Source organism: Gorilla gorilla, chromosome 17 (genome assembly GCF_029281585.2).
Source record: "Gorilla gorilla gorilla isolate KB3781 chromosome 17, NHGRI_mGorGor1-v2.1_pri, whole genome shotgun sequence".
Taxonomy (NCBI): domain Eukaryota; kingdom Metazoa; phylum Chordata; class Mammalia; order Primates; family Hominidae; genus Gorilla; species Gorilla gorilla.
In genome coordinates, this window is record NC_073241.2 from 86,016,260 (window position 1) to 86,033,803 (window position 17,544).

The following is a 17,544-nucleotide window of genomic DNA, read 5'->3' on the forward strand; positions in this document are numbered from 1 at the left end:
TACATAGATGATGAAGAATTGTCCAGTATTTATAAAAAAAAACCCAACTCCTGCAAATCAGGAAGAAAACTACGGAACACTCAGCAGGAAATTGGGCAAAAATATTTTACAAAAGATGAAAGCCAGATGGCCAGTAAATGTATAGAAAGATGCTCAACTTCACTAATCATCATATTAAGACAATACTGAAATAGTACTACAACCCACCAGAATGGCTTTTTAAGATACTTATTATCATGAAGAAGTTTTCAGTTGGGCTTACCATAAGCTGAGATTCAAATAAAATCTTTCATTTTCCCCTAATTTTTATATGGTTTTATTTTTAATTTTGTCTGTTTGTTTTGAGACAGAGTCTTGCTGTCGCCCAGGCTGGAGTGCAATGGTGCAATCTCGGCTCACTGTAACCTCTGCCTCTCAGGTTCAAGGGATTCTCCTGCCTCAGCCTCCCAAGTAGCTGGGATCACAGGCATGGACCACCACGCCTGACCAATTTTTGTATTTTTAGTAGAGATGGGTTTCACCATGTTGCTCAGGCTGGTCTTGAACTCCTGGCATCAAGTGATCAGCTTGCCTTGGCCTCCCAAAGTGCTGGGATTATAGGCATGAGCCACCACCGTGCCTGGCCTATATGGTTTTGTCTTACATACCTTTGAATCTTTAATCTCGAATTTATTTTGTACAAATTGTGAGATGTAGATCCAATTTTCTTTTTATTCCAGATGGACCCCCCAGTTCCTGATGCCATTTGTTGAATAATTCATTCGTCTGTTGTCCCTTGATAATATACTGTATTCCTACATTATTGGAATCTGTTTTCAGACTTCTGGATTTGTCTGCCCATTCATGAATTAATACTATATTGTTCTAACTTTTATAGTTGTATGATTTGCTTTAACAGATAATAGGGCTGGAGGGCTGGTTTCCCTTCCTTACTCTTTCTTGGAGTTTTCTTGGCTATAATTGTAGTGCTGATGTTATACGCTGATAAATATTATAAGAAATCATGGTAAATGCAGCTAGGATGTGTTCTAACTTCAAGGCTGTATACAAGCAACTTCATTGTTTTCTTTAAAGAAAAGTAAAATAAAACCTCTGAGCTATTGAGGAATGAGGAATTACTCATTCCTCCTGGGAAAATTTTCTAACAACATTTAATGTACTTTTTTCAAATATTGAAAGTGATAGAATAATTCTGCTAGGAATTATAAGAGCAGAGTTTTTAGCTTTAGCTCTATCACTTACTGGACACATGATTTGGAGCAATTGATCAAATCTTTATTTGTGTCCGTTTCTTGTCTGTAAACTGGAATAGTAACATCTGCGGTGATTCTCAGGGTCATATGAGATAATAATTGTAAAGGTACTTTGTAAACTTTGCAGTGCCTTGGAAATGTAAAGCCCTATAAGGTTAGTAGCCTTTATTGCTGGTGAAATTATAGGGATTTGAATTTTATATGTGAAAATTATTACATAGTAAAATTGAGCCTGTTAACTATAGTATTTTAGAACACTGATGAAATAATGTAGAGCAAAGTAAACTCCCTTATGAGTTATTCCCATGCCACAGTTTATTGTTAGAAATGTTGTTACTGGGCCAGGCAAGGTGGCTCATGCCTGTAATCCCAGCACTTTAGGAGGCCAGGGTGGGAGGATCACTTGAGCCCAGGAGTTCGAGACCAGCCTGGGCAACATGGTGAGACCCTGTCTCTACAAGAAATAAGAAATAAAAAAGTTAGCAGGGCATGGTGGCATGCTCTTACAGTCCCAGCTAGGCTGAGGTAGGAGAATCACTTGAGCCCAGGAGTTTGAGGTTGCAGTGAGCTCTGACTGTGCCACTGCACTTCAGCCTGGGTGGCAGAGCAAGACTTTGTCTCAAGAAAAAAAAAAAAAAAGAAATGCTGTTGCTAGACATAGAAATAAAACAGGGCTCAAGCCTGTATATTTGAGGTTGATTCCCTATTATTTGCAATTCTTTAATGGAATACTTTCACTAGATAGAAAGTCTGAGGATAACTGTTCCTGTAGGGGGGAGCACCCTCGCTCCACTTGTCATAGTCTATTCCCTGTCCACAGGGAGGTTACACATAATTAGGGGCCTAGTTGTGTCTTCCCTATTGAAGGTGACCTCTCCCAGGGCTTATTGACAAACTTTCTTTATCTGATGCAGCAAACTGAGTTTTCTAAATACATATCCAGGCTTTTTTTTAAAACTTGAAATGTTGCTGTATCTTACTTTTTACAACAATATGGAGTAGATTGTGAATGTCTTTCTTCCTTGCAGGTGTTCGATGCCGGAGACTATTCCTTGTTGTGTTCAGGTCCTAGTGAAAATGGACAGACATGGACTGGCGGGGACTTTGTCTCAGCAGATAAAGTCATCATTTGGACAGAAAATGGGCAAAGTTATATTTACAAACTACCTGCCAGGTATGCAGCAAGTAATAAATTAGGACAGTCATCAAAAGTAAAAGATTCAGAATTTAGGGTACAACCTGAATTTAAGAAAATGTATGTAGTATAAATATTTAACTTTGATAAAACACTTCAGAACTTCTTAAGTTAGATTTTTAATTCCAATTTAACTTCTAAGTGCAAAAATTAGGTGGATTTTTATTTGAAGGACAATATTTTTATAACATTATTTAATTTAATACCTGCATTAAATTAACTATAATTTAAAAATCCCCTTTTTGTCCAATACCAGAAAACCTTGTCATATGGAATTATAAAGTATTTAATGTCAGTATTTTAATTGAATATTGCATTTTTCCCATATTCAGTTGCCTTCCAGCTAGTGATTCATTCCGCAGTGATGTGGGGAAAGCAGTTGAAAATTTAATTCCTCCTGTGCAACATAGCCTCTTGGATCGAAAAGATAAAGAGGTAAAATTCTTGAGGTGTCATTTATAATTGAAAGTTACATTGAAAAACTTCTACAACTGTATTTATTGTCTTGTGATAGGTTTAAAAAATTTGATACAATTCAAAGCACTGTGTTAAATGTAAAACATTTTGAGATGGTCAGTTATAAGGACATTTCAAAATCTGCTTATTTAAAAACATATAATATGCCTATGAAATAACATTCATTTTTCTAAGAGTACAAGTGATCTTATGCTAGTTGCATATTGAAATTGACTTTTTGATGAAGTTCATATTGATGGTGTAAATTATTTTACATACTGTCATGCAATTATAAACATAGTGACAGATATATTTTTAGAAGAGCACACATAGTTATGTAATAATGCTGAGTAATAATAGTTCCTTTGTTGAACAAGGCATTGCAGTACCTCCACAAAATCATGTAGCAGTTTAAATCATTAGAAACTAGAAATAAAGAATAAAACATTTTTTCTCTATAAAAATAAAAGTTTATTGTGATTTCTGAAAACGTGCTTAATATCCACTTAGTGTTGAAGTACAACAGCACTTAGTACTGGGTTTTCAACTCTATATTGAGCAGTAAGAAAGAAGCTTTGGCTTTGAAAGCAGAGTTTTTTGTTTTTTTTTTTAAATTGATGTTCTAGGTTTCCATGGCTTTATCATTCTGAACATTACGTCTCACGTTTATATGGCCGGTTGGCTAGGGGAAGGGAATTGTTCTTTCCATGAATATTTTGAATATATAGAATTTGTATATCTATGTACAATTAAGATCGTCTGTAGCCTGTCTGTTCTTTATTCAAACTTCCACTTACTGCTCTTCAACCTAGATAGTCATGTCCAATTAACCTAAGGAATAATGACTTGTATAAAAAATATACATAAGCAAAACCAAAAAAAAATCATTTTCTTTAAATATCAGCTCCCTAATACGTTTTAAATTAAAAACATGTATTTTGTGGTGTGTTGAAATGTAGAATATTGGTTATTACAGCTGCTGTAGCAATTTTTCCTTGTTAAATATGTAGTTTATCAATTAAAAATTTTAGTCTGGGCAACATAGTGAGACCCCATCTCTACAAAAAAAAAAAATTAGCATGGTGTGGTGGTACACGCCTGTAGTCCCAGCTACTTGGGAGGCTGAAGTGGGAGGATCTTTTGAGCTGGGAGGTGGAGGCTGCAGTGAGCTGTGATTGTGCCACTGCACTCCAGCCTGGGCAACATGGCGAGACCCTGTCTCAAAAGCAAAAAAAATTCAGTAAGTAAAGTCAAACAATTGGTTATGCTTAATATGTGTAGTTTCCATTGGCTAATGCTTTTAGCTGTTAATTACTGTATTTGATTAACCAGTATTTGAATACAGTAATTAGACTCTTAACTATAATTGTCAAAACTGAAGTCAAATTTAATATTGCTTTTCAGGCTAAGATTCCGTTCTTTAATATTCCAGTATTTGTGAAGTAATCCTCCGAATTTTAGTAGAAGTCCACCACACTATTTAGTATTTTCAGATAGTACTTCATTGAAGGCACAAAATCTTGAGCTGAAAATAAAAGTACACATAAGATTCTAATGAATGGTTTTTGTTCCTGGTAGCTGGTAGCTAACAGAGGCTTGGTTCAAATTGATTATGAAAATATGAGCAAGTAAAACATGATATGCTATTAGTTGAAAAATATACTAATTTTAACAATGGGGTCCTCTAGTTGTGCAAGCTTGATAGTTCAATTTTGTTAGTTTTTTTTTTTTTTTTTTGAGATGGAGTCGCCCTTTGACTCCCAGGCTGGAGTGCAGTGGTGTGATCTCGGCTCACTGCAACCTTTGCTTCCTGGGTTCAAGCGATTCTCCTGCCTCAGCCTCCCGAGTAGCTGGGATTACAGGCACGCACCACCACACCCGGCTAATTTTTGTATTTTTATTAGAGACAGCGTTTCACCATGTTGGCCAGGCTGGTCTTGAACTTTTGGCCTCAAGTGATCTGCCCGCTGCAGCCTCCCAAAGTGCTGGCATTACAGGCATGAGCCACTGTGGCCAGCCTACTTTTTGTTTTTTTGAGGCAAGGTCTTGCTGTGTCATCCAGGCTGGAATGCAGTAGCGAAATGATAGTTCACTGTAGCTTCAAACTCCTGGACTCAAGTGATGCTCCCACCACAGCCTCCTGAATACCTGGAGCTATGAGCCTGTGCCACCACGCTGGGCTAATTTTTTTTTTTTTTTTTTTTTTTTTTTTTTTTTTTTCTGTAGAGACAGGATTTCACTTAGTTGTCCAGGGCCGGTCTCTGACTCCTGGCCTCAAGCGATCTTCCGTGTCATTGTTGGGATTACAAGCATGAGCCACTGTTCCCTAATTTTGTTGCTATTCTTAATGATTAATCAGGAGTGGGCAAAAAAAGCACGATTAGTGAGTTCTCTCATCTTGACCTTTTAAGTGAAGACTTTTCTTTTTGATAAAGCTTAGCTATGTGTTAATTATTTAGTAATAGGCAGTTAAATTGCATTATTGTGGCTATACATGAGTTATTATAAAGTGGTGAAAAGTAGCATAAATGCTAATTTTAGAGAAAGGCTGTAAATACAGTTTTTGTTTCATTCAATGTGTGTGTTATACTAGATTAGAATATTAGTTGACATGTATGTTAGTGCTATAGAATTACATTAAAATATTGTTGAATAATCATGCTATAAACACTTTTTCAACTTGGCTACTGGGACAAATTACCTAATATCTTTATTTGAAAAGCATTAATGTGTGAAATATTTTGATTAAAAATACAGCTAAAGATATTCAAATACTTTTTTTGGCAGTTGCTAATTTGTTCTCCTGTTACTCGGTTCTTCTATGGATGCAGAGAATATTTCCATAAACTATTAATTCAGGGTGATTCTTCTGGAAGGTTGAATATTTGGAACATATCAGACACAGCTGATAAACAGGGAAGTGAAGAAGGTAATAGTAAATCATGTGTAACAATTTCTTAATTAATTTAATATCTTAAATACCAACTACTGAATAACATATTCATAATGGACGTATATCATTTTCTTTGATTACTGGATCAATCAACATTATTTTAATGTTTTAAATTTTTTTTAACATGCACAAATGTTTTTCTTTTATACAAAACCAAACCTCTACAGGGCTGGCAATGACAACTTCTATTAGTTTGCAAGAGGCATTTGATAAACTGAATCCTTGTCCTGCTGGAATTATAGATCAGCTGAGTGTGATTCCCAATAGTAATGAACCTCTTAAAGTAACTGCAAGTGTGTACATACCAGCACATGGACGACTTGTTTGTGGTCGTGAAGATGGAAGCATAGTTATTGTACCTGCCACACAGACGGCCATAGTACAGCTGTTGCAAGGGGAACACATGCTCAGAAGAGGTATACTGAAGAGCTCCGTATGTCTAAAGTGTTTTGACAACTCTTACCCAGAGAGTGAAAATGTCTCTGTTCTTTGTTTTTAAATAAATACAGTGAATCAGTGTAGTTAGTTGTTGGGGTGCTATGTAGTTGGTAGAGTTTAATGCACAGATAAAATATTCAGTGCCTGTTATTAGAATTAATACAGTGTAATGACTGTAAATAAAGAAGTATCCAATTTTATCTCTTTGAGATATGTTAATAGTTTCATCTCTTAGTTATCTCTATGGATTACTAAATAATTACTATATTACCAGTAATTCTGAAAATCCTCCAGAACAGTACCATCCAATAGAAATCTTTTTTTTTTTTTTTTTTTTTTTTTCCGAGAAAGAGTCTCACTGTGTTGCTCAGACTAGAGTGCAGTGGCGTGATCTCGGCTCACTACATTCTCTGCCTCCTGAGTTCAAGCAGTTCTCCTGCACAGCCTCCCAAGTAGCTGGGATTACAGGCATGTGCCACCACACCCAGCTAATTTTTGTATTTTTTGTAGGGACAGAGTTTCACCATGTTGGCCAGGCTGGTCTCGAACTCCTGACCTCAAGTGATCTGCCTGCCTCGGCCTCTCAACAGCCAGTGGAAATCTAATGTCAACCATATATATATAACCATACCTGTAATTTCCTAATAGCTGTGTTAAAAAATAAAATGAAACAGTTGAAATTGACTATATTTTATATAACCCAATATAGCAAAAACTATTTTCATTTCAACTTCTAATCAATATGAAGATTGTTGATGAAGTATTTTAGGTTTTTTGTATCAACTCTTCAAAATCTCATGACTAGTTTAAATTCACAGCACATAGGAATCTGGATTACACCCATTTCAAGTGCTCAGTAGTCTCATGTGGCTAGTAGATACTGAATGAGGCAGAGTTGTGTTAGAAGATAAAATTGGAAGCCTTTGCTGTGATATAATTTGTAGCTATTCTAAACATTCATGTTTACTTTTACTTACTGAAACTTGGTAAACCTTTAATTTTCCCATTTTAAATCCAAACCCTCATTCACAGGTTGGCCACCTCACAGAACACTCCGTGGTCATCGGAACAAAGTCACATGTTTGCTATATCCTCATCAGGTCTCAGCTCGGTATGATCAAAGATACCTGATATCTGGAGGTGTGGATTTTTCAGTCATAATTTGGGACATATTTTCTGGAGAAATGAAACATATCTTCTGTGTTCATGGTGGTGAGATTACTCAACTTCTAGTTCCACCTGAAAACTGTAGTGTAAGTTGATTTATATAAAAGATTATTTCACTATGGTAGAGCCAAGTTATATTACTATCAGGAATGTAAATGGAATCTAGACTAACTTAAAGGAAGTGTGACAAGAGAATTAAGAAAACCCTTTCAATTTTAAAACTAAAATAGTAGTAACATTTAGGCAAAGTTACGGCCACTAACTATTGGGGCACATAGAAACAGAAGAGAGACATAGTGTTTTTTTACTAGCTTCGAAATGGTCTGGCTTCTTTCTGAAACATAGCAGCAGTTGAGAAAATGTTTATTGAATGATGTTTCAATTTTACATTTTAAAATAATTTAAGTATGCCTGAAGACATTGTATAATCTCATTATTTTTGGGTCCATCTGAGCAAAGACAGTGAATATATATGTTGGTAAAGGCAAAATACTTATCGATAGAGTTCACTTAAATAAAAAATTGTTGTAACAAGGGAGACAAAGCCTGACAGTCACTGATGATGATTTTGGAAAATTTCATACATACCTTTGTGGAACCAGATTGCTTTCTGATGCATTTTAAGTTAGGCTGTGATGTCTTATAAATAGAAATATGAGATTTTAGGAAGGCTTAGGACTGATAACAGTACTTTTTTTTTATTGTTTATTAATCATGGGACTTATTCATGTGATTAGTCATCTTTGTGTGCATAATCACTGTCTCTCAACACTCACACATTTGTTTGCACATACATATAGACACATCGTCTTCTTGTAGACATGTCATGCTTATCATAATTCATTCACTGTCACCAGCTCTGGTATTACTGAAATTGAAAACAGTCTTACTGGTGTATCTGCTGCAGTATCTACACGATATCTCATTTCAAAGTCTACAAAATTTTTCTTGGCCCTTCTGCTTCCTTGCTTAATCTTCCTGATAATTTATTTTATCAACCATGTTCTGCCAGTGCTATATTTTGTTTGATTTGATATTGGTGGCTTTGTAAGAAATCCTAGTACCATGTTTCTCATTATTTTTCCTGGCAGATTTGCAAATTTACCTCCTTAATTGTTCTCTTCCTTCTTTTTTATTCCTTTCTTCCAATTAGGTTGTTAATTTCTTATTCACTGTGAAAAACTGCTATGTATTTATTTAACCAATTTTATGTCATATTTTGGTGAAATAGATATTATTGTAATTACATTAATAAATTAAGGTATTGTTACAACCCCTCTCCTAAACTTCATTTTATAGTCGTTATGTCCTGTGGTGAAACATGACAATTTTCTTTTCTGAATGCACATTTGGTGAAATATCTAAATTTTCAATGCAAAAATTGATTATTTAGATAATTCTATACCAGTTTAGAACAACCATTTCTGTTTTGATTGATTTTGTGTGTGTGAGAGAATAAAATATTTAAAATAATAGAATATTAGATAGAATAAGATATAGTTTTTCTTTAAATTACAAATGTGATTAAAAGTTTGGAATGGGCCAGGTGCGATGGCTCAAGCCTGTAATCCCAGCACTTTGGGAGGCCGAGGCAGGTGCATCACCTGAAGTTGGGAGTTTGAGACCAGCCTGATCAACATGGAGAAACCCCTTCTCTACTAAAATTACAAAAGATTTGCTGGGTGTGATGGCGCATGCCTGTAATCCCAGCTCCTTGGGAGGCTGAGGCAGGAGAATTGCTTGAACCTGGGAGGCGGAGGTTGCAGTGAGCTGAGATTGTACCCTTGCACTCCAACCTGGGCAACAGGAGCGAAACTCTGTTTAAAAAAAAAAAAGTTTAGAATGGCTTACACAAGGTCATGCTCTCTATTTGAATATGTTAATTATACATTTTTTTTAGCTTATATATTCCTTTGTGTTTTTTAAACAAATTTCTTTTAAAAAATTTCAAGTGGGCAGGGCATGGTGGCTCACGCCTGTAATCCCAGCACTTTGGGAGGCTGAGAGGGGCAGATCACGAGGTCAGGAGATCAAGACCATCCTGGCTGACACGGTGAAACCCCATCTCTACTAAAACTACAAAAAATTAGCTGGGCGCGGTGGCGGGCGCCTGTAGTCCCAGCTACTTGGGAGGCTGAGGCAGGAGAATGGCGTGAACCCGGGAGGTGGAGCTTGCAGTGAGCTGAGATCGCGCCACTGCGCTCCAGCCTGGGCGACAGAGCAAGACTCCGTCTCAAAAAAAAAAAAAAAAAATCAGATTGGTATTTAAAATAATAAGATGTTTTTGACTATTTGTATTTAAAAATAAAATGTAGTGAATAAGATACTAATAGACATATATGCAACTAAACGGAGAATGGGCTCGCTACTAAACTTGGACAAGCCAAAAGCGGTAGTTGGCCTGGAGAATATGAGGAAAAGTGATCTAGACAGGGAAGTCTAGTACTTGAAAAATAATGTATTTGCAATTTGTAATTTAGTTATTACATGCTTAACAATAGAAATTTTCTTGGGTGGGAGGACGGAGAGGATTGGGAAAAACAACTAATGGGTACTGGGCTTAATACTTGGGTGATGCAATAATCTGTACAGCAAACCCCCATGACACAAATTGACCTGTATCACAAACCTGTGCATGTGCCCCCGAACTTAAAATGAAAGTTAAATTTTAAAAAATTGAAATTATAAAAAGAAAAAAAAGAAATTTTAAAATTCTTATTCAAAAGTACTGATAAAGACAAAGATACTTGATTTTAGCTGTGTGGTAATTTAACAAATAAATAATGATTGCCTAGTTAGTAACCTGTTCAGTTAGCTGGGTAGGTGGTTTTATGCACATCAGCAAGTATGTTTAAAGATCAAAGAGCCTAACTGCTTAATGAAAAGCAGAGTTTGATGTTTGCTAAATGTTTAGAAAATGTGTGGCTGAGATTAGAGTTTGCTACATCATATACTGATTCTAATGCTTGAATAGTCCCTCTCATAAATTGACCCAGTGTCCTGTTCTTTTTAGCAGAATATATTTTTATTTTTGTTTTAAAGTTTTGATTGGGCAATAGTAGTTGAGATAGTTGATCAGCTAATTGTAGTTGAAAGATTATAAATATTTACCAAAAGTAATGATTAGAGATAAATGCTGAAGAGTTTGTCATCTGTTTTGTTTATTAGAATAGTTTTGGGTTTTAGGTGAATTCAGGTGGAACTTGAGTTTGGACTTCTTGTAATTATTTGTTCAGGAAAGATATTCTAAAACAGAGAAATGTCAGTTGTGTGTAAAAATTACTTTAACTGTGAATAAGAATGTACAAAGCTGATGATTTCTTTCTTACTTTATAGTCACATTTCACGTTTCCTAAAACGTACAAAGTTGTTAAGAAAAAGTACTCAGCTAAATAATTCATTATTTGTCTCCTAACTTAGGTAGATAGTAACAAAAAGTGAAAAACTGTCTGCTAGGTAGAACAGATGCTGCAGCTGGAAGTTGGAGATGAGCTCTGAAGACAGACTCCAGACCCCCTTTTCAAACTCCACATACATGTCAGTAGACAAATAACATGTACTTACTTTTCTGCTGTCTAGGTATTTATCATCCTTTCTTTCTCCACTCCATTTTTGAGCTGTTTTTAATATCTTTTTATCTAAAAGTCTTTCCAAATTCCTACTATAGATTAGCATTAATTTAGTGCCAGACTTAAGTGGTTTTGTATGCTTTATTTTTAATGAACTATTTTTCTATTCTTTTGTTAGTGGGACTTTTAATTACTTAAAAAATTTCGCATATTCGAAGATAACAAATATTGCCTAAATATAGTATTATGTAGAGTACTTAAATTGAATATATTTTTCCTTTTATTTTGTGTTAAAGGATTTTAGTTTTTCATTTTTTAAAGATACTGTTTATTTTTCATTTTCTTTTTTTTTTTTTTTTGAGATGGAGTCTTGTGCTGTTGCCAGGCTGGAATGCAGTGGCATGATCTCGGCTCACTGCAACCTCCACCTCCCAGGTTCAAGTGATTCTCCTGCCTCAGTCTCCCATGTAGCTGGGAATAAAGGCATGTGCCACCTTGCCCAGCTAATTTTTGTATTTTTAGTAGAGACAGGGTTTCACCATGTTGGCCAGGGTGGTCTCGATCTCTCGACCTCGTGATCCACCCACCTCGGCCTCTCAAAATGCTGGGATTACAGGTGTGAGCCACTGCGCCTGGCCAATATTGTTTCTTAAAAAAGCAAAAGTTCATTTAGGAAAAGATCTTTGAAATTCAGTATTGATTCATTGAATAGTCTGGTTAACTGATATTTAGCTTTTACCTGATATGGATTATTTTAAAGAATTAAAATGTAAGAAAATTAAAAAATCTGAAGGTACCCTTTAAGATATAAAATTTTGAAATAATTCAGGATTGTGTAGTTCTGAAGGGTTATTGAGAACAGTTGAGGAAGTAATGTGTTTAAATGTTCCAAGAAATATAAGCTTACATTTTAGAAGGAGGATAAGGTAAGTATTTAAGCCTGGTACAGGCAGACTATAAATCACAAATGTTTTGGTGATGATGGCAAGGGCATATTATAGGCACCCAGAGAAACAAGGAGCTTTGGTAAACTACTTGAAAAGACCTGAGAGGTTTGACTAACTACATATTGACTTCTTGAGAGGCGTTGGAATCTGTGGTTTTGAGGTTTCTAATATTAGGTTATTTGCCATTTCTGTTTTTTTAAGAGTATATAAAGGGTCAGTTTCTTGATAAAACAAACTACTATATATCATTTGCTTGAAATAAAGCTGTTCACTTCACAGTATAAAAATTATATGACAGATATAAAGTCCTATACCATTTTTGTTTATCATTCCAAGTTATGTTTATTATTTTTAAATGAGTGGTTTTCTCATGATTTATTGCTATTCAGATGTGACAGTTCTTATGAATTTTAATAGGATTCAAATTTAAACTCGAGCTTTTATGTTGTTATTAAATTATATTGCCACTTCAAATATTAGATATAGGAGATGTATTAGAAACTTTTTTTTAAAAACAGCTAAAATTTAAACTGGGCTATTAACTTTTCATCTGTACTTGGACTGTTTACTATGGTACCTTAAAATATTTCATAAATAGGTAGTGATGCACATAGTATAAAATGCAAAAGTTATAAATATTACTAAGGAAGTGCAAGTCTCCCTTTCTCTCATGTTCTCCAGCTTTTTGGTTCCCTTAACCTTGAGTGCAATGTCTTATTAATCCTTCAGACATTTTCTATTTTACAGTGTTTTAATGCTTCAGAACTATAGAATATTAGCTTAATTTTATTCTGACAACTACGAAATTTACACAACACAGCGTGGTTAGAGAGAGAATGATTTTCAGATTGGAGTAGTTGTGAGAGGTAGACTTGGGTGAATTAGCAAAATCTGAACTCTGGGATAGGGGAGGCCAAGAGTGTACCAGTTGCCTGGGGAATCTGAAGAGAGCTGGTGAAAGGGAAGGCAGATACTTTTAATGCCTTTGGAGTGCTGTGGCAGGAAACTTCCTCCAAGGCTCCATCATTAGAATTATGTAGTTACAGATGAGATGATCTGACATCTTCCCTTCCACCTCCCTCCCAGTTTATTTTACCTTTCCCTGTTACTTATCGTTCTCCTTTTATTATAGATTTTAGCTTTAAGGAGTCTATTGTCCAAGACCCAGGCACTTTTTCTTTTATTTCCACATAGGTTACTCTTAGAGAAAGAAACTAGGTTTTGGAAAAAATACTGAGGGAATAAAATTATTGTAATATATCAAGAGTACGTTATAAAACATTTTCCTTAATAAACCACATAGATATGATTGACAGCAGTGAAAATTCATGAATTAAAAAATAACACTAATCACCCAGTATAATATTGCCAACTTATTGAATTGTGGTGATATTTTACATGAAACTGTCCATATTTTCTTAGTTGATTTTCAATTGTGGTAGGTAGCTGGATTTAGAAGTACAGTTTGTGGTATGAAACCTTTGTGTGTGTAATACAGTGTGATACCATTTATTTACATTTTAAAAACACAAATCCATATTGCATATTTTTGGATACATGTATAGGTAGTAAAAATATTAAAACCGAAGGGAAAGCTAGTGCCAAATTCAGACCCTGGTTTACTTTTGAGAGTGAGAGGAAGGAGTAGGGAAACTTATTAAAGTGTCATGTTTTATTTACTTTTAGTATTATAGCTATTTAATATTTACTATTTATTTTCCTTATTTGCATTGACGATTAAATTCTCAGAGCTGTCTTTTTGTTGTTAGAATTATTCAGAACAGAAGTTTTGGAAAATGCCGAAAAATAAACTGTTTCATACCAGTGGTATGTTTCTACATGTAAGCATATAGGCTAAGTTCTTTAATATATTAGTTAAAGAATGAATACTTTTTGTTTAATGTATCATATTAAACTTTTGGTCACATAATCTCCAAAAATACCCAGAAGGGGGCAGCATGGATTTGTGAAAACAGGAATGTGCGGCATCTAACCTGAACATTAGTGTTTGTGCCTTCAATTGACAGTATTAAAACCAGTATTAGATTCCCGGCTCCTAGAAACAGGTATGCTAATATGAATGGAACACGTGACTGTGTGTATAGCAGTGTGGCTAATGTTCACAGCCAGTAAGGGCAATTAACAAATTAGATATTCTTTTTAATATATCATACTATTATTCTGACAAAGTACTGAAAGCTTTTGCCTGAATTTGCTCTTATCTCCCATTTTTGATTCTAGATGTTTGTTATTAATTTAATTTGAATATTGCATTTAAAAAGCAATGTCTATACCTATAGCTTAATATCTGAAGTCAAGCAGAGCAAACTTTGTGAATACAAACTAAGCAAAAACAGGAAGCAGAACTAACATTATTTTCTTAAAATACAATGTACATAATGTTCTGTGTCATCCTTTTTCCTTTAACACTTAATTCTCTTTGATTTTGAGAACATTTTCATATATTTTTATGTATTTGGCACCATCTTTTTGATATTAATTTTATTTTTAAAAATTAAATAATACATAGTTATAGAAAATAGAGATATTTTCTAAAGACGTCATATTTGTCACTAAGAGTATTCCTACAACATCATTTTAAATGATACTCTGTAATTCATTTTTATTGGACATTTTAGAATGTTGCTTTAAAGTTTTTTTTTTGCCTGTTATCAACGGTGGGAATGATAATTAGTACAGCTAAATATTTTTGTAGCTCTAGAATGGTTTCTTAGGATAAGTTCTTATACTTGGAGCTGCTATAAAAAAGGGCATATTAATTTTTAAAGGCTTTTGAATAGGTATTGTCAAATTGCTCTTCAAACAATGAGGAATAGGCTTGTACAGTCACCATTTTACTACCATAATCCTTCATCATCCTGTTTATAATCTTTTAAGCCTTGCTAATTTTCTAGTCTTGAAAGCAGCTGTATGTAGAGCATATGTAACTATAGCTCTCACGTTCATTTTAAAGCACAAATGTATTAATATTACCAATACTATATTAGTTGTACATTCTGATTGGTTTTATATTCTTGATAATTTTATGTTTTCCAAATTTATACTACTATTCTATACTATTGTGTTAAAGATAAAAAGTTGAGGCTGAGCATGGTGGCTTACACCTGTAATTTCAACACTTTGAGAGGTCAAGCTGGGAGGATCACTTGATGCCAGGAGTTCAAGACCAGCCTGGGCAACATAGTGAAACCCTGTCTCTACCAAAAAAAAAAAAAAAAAAAAAAAGCTGGGTTTGGTGACATGGGCATATAGTTCTAGCTACTTGGGAGGCTGAGGTGAGAGGATCGCTTGAGCCCTGGAGTTCAAGGCTGCAGTGAGGCATGATTGCGCCATTACACTCCAGCCTAGGTGACAGAGTGAGACCCTATCATGCTATGAATATTATGTATACATTCAAATATTAGGTTGTGCAAGTAATTTTTGTTATTTTAATGGCAAAACTGCAATTTAATATCTTACACTTGTCTCTTGTGTAGGAGGCCAGAAAACTCAGTGCTAAGGGACTGGCAGTGAGAGGCCCCTTTTAACAGTAATGAGAAAGACTGCATCCTTAGCTGACTGTGCTGATATCATGCCAAACATTTTAAAAAATTAGAAATTCTTATGTTTTGGAAAGATTCCTTAAAATCTTAAATCATATTGCTGATTAGGCATGAAATTTACTTTTAATAATGGTCAGAAGTGATTTCATGCTAAACCTAGTGAATGAAGTAGCTGATTAAATTGACTTTTTATTTTGGACTGGAGAGAAAGTATTACACAACAACTAATTTTTCTTGAGTAACACAATCATAGGACAATTTCAAAATGAGTTTACATTTTATTTTTTTTATTTAATTTTTGTTTTTTAGAGATGAAGTCTTGCTATGTTTCCCAGGCTGGCATTGAACTCCTGGCCTCAAGTGATCCTCCTATCTTGGCGTCTTAAAGTGCTAGGATTACAGGTGTGAGCCACCATGCACTGCTCTCTATATTTTTAAATGGCAAAAATTGCTAGGAAGAAATGAATTACCTTTTAAGTGTAGTATTCAGTTTGGTGCAACATATTTTTGATTAGACATTCATTGGGCAAATATCTGACTATCTGCCATATTTCAGGCACTTTCTAGAACCAGAGATAGGGATAAGATATCTTTTTTTTTTTGTAATATTTAGTCTAATGAGGGAGCCAGACCAGCAAACAGCAGTTATAAAGGAGTATGATAAATCTTATGAAAAGGGGTTTTTCAAAGCCCTCAGGGAGTACATAGGGCACTTAGGAGGTCTACTTTGGGTGATTTTGGAAGACTTTAAGGAAGGTCAATATATATGATATTTGAATATATTAGTTTTGTGGATATTTATAAAATCATAAATGATACATTAACAACCTCTGTTTGCAGATGCTCTTAGCATTATGCATGTTATGTGGAGGCGTCTGGAACAATTGATGTTTTCCTGACTAGTACCTGATGGATCTGTCTACAATAGATAGTACTTGATAGTACTTGGATTTAGGCGGATCCTGGCAGGAATTGGACATAAATACATTACTTTGAAAATAATGACTGGCCAGGCACGATGGCTCACGCCTGTAATCCCAACATTTTGGCAGGCTGAGGCTGGCGGATCACAAGGTCAAGAGATCGAGACCATCCTGGCCAACATGGTGAAACCCCATCTCTATTAAATACAAAAAAATTAGCTGGGTGTGGTGGCGCGTGCCTATAGTCCCAGCTACTCGGGAGGCTGAGTCAGGAATGTCGCTTGAACCTGGGAGGTGGAGGTTGCAGTGAGCTGAGATTGCGCCACTGTACTCCAGCCTGGGCGACAGAGCGAGACTCCGTCTCAAAAACAACAACAAAAAGAAAATAATGACCAACAGATCAGAGTGATGGTTTTGTATGTGCTGCAGTCTAGCTGCAATAGGACACTTTATTTCAGCCTACTTAGGTAGGGAAGAGAAAAGTAAAGATAATAAAATATGGGACTGTACTGAGAGGGAAAATGTTCATGTTATTTGTCTAAAGAAAGATTTGACGAGCTGGTAAAATGAAATGAAAATGGATGATAACATCTTAGAAAAAAAGAACAAACAACAAAGTTGACTTTTGTATGATGATTCTCTTTTTGGAGTCATTATCAATGGTTTTTCTTAGTCGTTGGTGAAGACTTTCTAAAGGAGTTGGAGAGCACACTCTGCTGTAGGCATATGGAGCTTGAAATAATGGGACCATCAATTGGTCAAGCCAGTGAGAACAGCCTTTAGAACCAAACAGACCTGGATTTGTGTCACCCATCTTGGAGTGGCATTAGCAGGTTACTTAACATCTCTAGGCCCTAGCCACAATTTCTGTGAAGTGTTGGTTTAAGGTTTAGAAGTAACACTTGGCCTGTAATGAGAGCTCATTGAATCATCATTATTGTTGCTATTATTTCTATTTTCAGTTATCTACATTTTCATTTGGATGATAAATGCCTAAATCTGGGCAGTTTGTACGTTCATTTTCAGTACTCAAATGACTTTTTAAAAAAATTTTATTTTTATTTTTATTTTTTTTTTGAG

At 35.0% G+C, this 17,544-nt stretch overlaps 1 protein-coding gene across 4 annotated transcripts in view; it reads left to right on the forward strand.

Moving 5' to 3' along the window:
* WDR7 (WD repeat domain 7) overlaps window positions 1–17,544 on the forward strand; it is a 377,480-nt gene that overhangs the window by 37,761 nt on the left and 322,175 nt on the right. For all 4 annotated transcript variants that reach the window (XM_004059459.5, XM_055368194.2, XM_019014016.3 and 1 more), the window contains exons 8-12: window positions 2,282–2,427; window positions 2,781–2,883; window positions 5,692–5,833; window positions 6,025–6,273; window positions 7,328–7,548. In XM_004059459.5, coding sequence (XP_004059507.1) covers window positions 2,282–2,427; window positions 2,781–2,883; window positions 5,692–5,833; window positions 6,025–6,273; window positions 7,328–7,548 — 861 coding nt within the window. The remainder of the gene's footprint in view (window positions 1–2,281; window positions 2,428–2,780; window positions 2,884–5,691; window positions 5,834–6,024; window positions 6,274–7,327; window positions 7,549–17,544) is intronic.